The sequence below is a fragment of the Penaeus monodon genome, chromosome 6, assembly GCF_015228065.2.
Source record: "Penaeus monodon isolate SGIC_2016 chromosome 6, NSTDA_Pmon_1, whole genome shotgun sequence".
NCBI classification, from domain to species: Eukaryota; Metazoa; Arthropoda; class Malacostraca; order Decapoda; family Penaeidae; genus Penaeus; species Penaeus monodon.
The window spans coordinates 36,663,060-36,665,559 of NC_051391.1; the positions used below are offsets into that span (position 1 = coordinate 36,663,060).

The following is a 2,500-nucleotide window of genomic DNA, read 5'->3' on the forward strand; positions in this document are numbered from 1 at the left end:
ACCACAACGGAAAACACGGTGATTTTGGTTCGCTATATTTATTAAAGCGTAGCACTAGAATTTTTGAGTAATTCGTGTATTGTTTTCTATGACAGCACTAAATATATTGGTTTGGTACAGATTTAAGATGAAGTATTTGATTTTAATTAAAGAGCATTAGTAAACAAAAGAAAACATTCACAGTTCACCTGGTGATCCAGAAGTGGATAGTTCTCCAGCTGATAGGTCTGAACTTGATGATGGTGTACTCTCTGGTGGTTCTGTGGTTGATACTGTAGAAACTGGTTCTTCATTTAGACCAGGAACTACTATTACTCCGATATCAATTTGGTGAAATACTACCCGTACTATTACAAAGACCTCTATAACTATTCCTTGTGCACCCACACATATTATGTAAGTGATACGAATAAAAACTATTAACTGGTTTCTGACCCTTCTTCCACCCGGTGGCAGGATTGCTATCGTATCGCGCAATACTCTCAATTCCTGGTTCTTAACCGTCATATTATGCAACACCTCTTCATACTCATCAGCTGGACAGCATACCGATGAATTGAGGTTTGCTGTGGTTTCATTGACCAACAATGTTATTTCTTGTGTTTTGTTAAAGAGCCCCTGAAGTTCCGTTAATACGTTGGCAAGCTCACTATCCAGAGAAGCAGGCAAGTCTGGGTTGGATGCTTCGAAAATATCAGTGATGTTATTCATTACTTCCCCACCTTCGGCCAAAGATACGTTGAGTTGTCTTTCCAGTTCAAGGAGCCTATTGCGGCAGGTTCTTCCCAACACTGTAGAGAGGTGAAAAGTATCATATAAGTGTACTGATAACTATTTCCATATTTATATGATAACAACCCTTGCAAGCCAACAATCTCTAAATATATAGTGTACAAGTAAAATTTAAATGTATTTGTATGCTATCCTAGGTAACATTGAGCCAATGAATTCATGTTATTTCTTTTCTTTATAGCTAGCAAACTATTTTCTCTGAACCTAAGAAAATATATACAAGTCAGATAAAAGGCTTCCAATTTCCAGTGAAATGGAAGGTTGGAAACTGTTGGTCTAGATATGTTTTCTTGTTACAGTTATTGTGTATTTCTACTAAGCTTTAAAAATAAATATAGCAACATTCAAATATATCAATATTTATCTATTTATCTATCTATATGTATTTCAAATGGAAATGAACTGTCCATCTGAATATCTAATCTATAATGGCCACTGTTGTCGTTACTATCCTCAACAAAGTAATGTTTACTCAAAGAGCATATGTGTGTTTCAGTGAAATTGCTTATACTTACAGGCCTTACATGCAATGGATACAGTGGTTGATCCTGCCGCCGTTGGTGCTACTGTTGTTGGTCCTGTTGGTCTTGCCGTGTCTGGTCCTGCCGTCGTTGGTCTTGGTGGTCTTGCTGTTGTTGGTCTTGTTGGTCCTGCCGTCGTTGGTCTTGGTGGTCTTTGTTGGTTGTTGGTCCTGCCGTCGTTGGTCTTGGTGGTCTTGCTGTTGTTGGTCCTGCCGTCGTTGGTCTTGGTGGTCTTGCTGTTGTTGGTCCTGCCGTCGTTGGTCTTGCTGGTCTTGCTGTTGTTGGTCCTGCCGTCGTTGGTCTGCTTGTACTTGCTGTTGTTGGACTTGTTGGTCTTGGTTGCTGGCGTTGTTGGTCTTGTGGTTTGGACTTGTTGGTCTGCTGTGTTGGACTGTTGGTCTTGCTGTTGTTGGACTTGTTGGTCTTGCTGTCGTTGTTCCTGCTGTTGTTGGTCTTGCTGTTGTTGTAATGGCTGGTTCTTCATTTAGACCAGGAACTACTATTACTCCGATATCAATTTGGAGAAATACTACCCGTACTACTACAAAGACCTCTATAACGATATTTTGTGCAATCACACATATTATGTAAGTGATACGAATAAAAACTATTAACTGGTTTCTGACCCTTCTTCCACCCGGTGGCAGGATTGCTATCGTATCGCGCATTACTCTCAATTCCTGGTTCTTAACCGTCATATTATGCAACACCTCTTCATACTCATCAGCTGGACAGGATATCGATGAATTGAGGTTTGCTGTGGTTTCATTGACCAACAATGTTAATTCTTGTGTTTTGTTAAAGAGCCCCTGAAGTTCCGTTAATACGTTGGCAAGCTCACTATCCAGAGAAGCAGGCAAGTCTGGGTTGGATGCTTCGAAAATATCAGTGATGTTATTCATTACTTCCCCACCTTCGACCAAAGATACGTTGAGTTGTCTTTCCAGTTCAAGGAGCCTATTGCGGCAGGTTCTTCCCAACACTGTAGGGAGATGAAAAGTATCATATAAGCGTAATGTCATGGCTATTTCCATATTAACATATAGCAACTTTTACAAGCCAACAATCTCTAAATATATAGCGTACAAACAAAATTAAAATATATTGGTATGCTATCCCAGATAACCTTGAGCCAATGAAAAAAATTATTTCCTTTCTTTAAAACCAAAAGACTATGAACTATCGAA

At 39.4% G+C, this 2,500-nt stretch overlaps 1 protein-coding gene across 1 annotated transcript in view; it reads right to left on the minus strand.

The window, feature by feature from the left end:
• Positions 1-2,500, minus strand: part of LOC119574417 — a gene marked incomplete at its 5' end in the record, with an annotated part of 27,870 nt that overhangs the window by 2,327 nt on the left and 23,043 nt on the right. Inside the window, 4 exon segments of the mRNA XM_037921637.1 lie at positions 189-791; positions 1,308-1,442; positions 1,484-1,600; positions 1,729-2,295. Of these exon segments, the coding sequence (XP_037777565.1) occupies positions 189-791; positions 1,308-1,442; positions 1,484-1,600; positions 1,729-2,295 (1,422 nt within the window).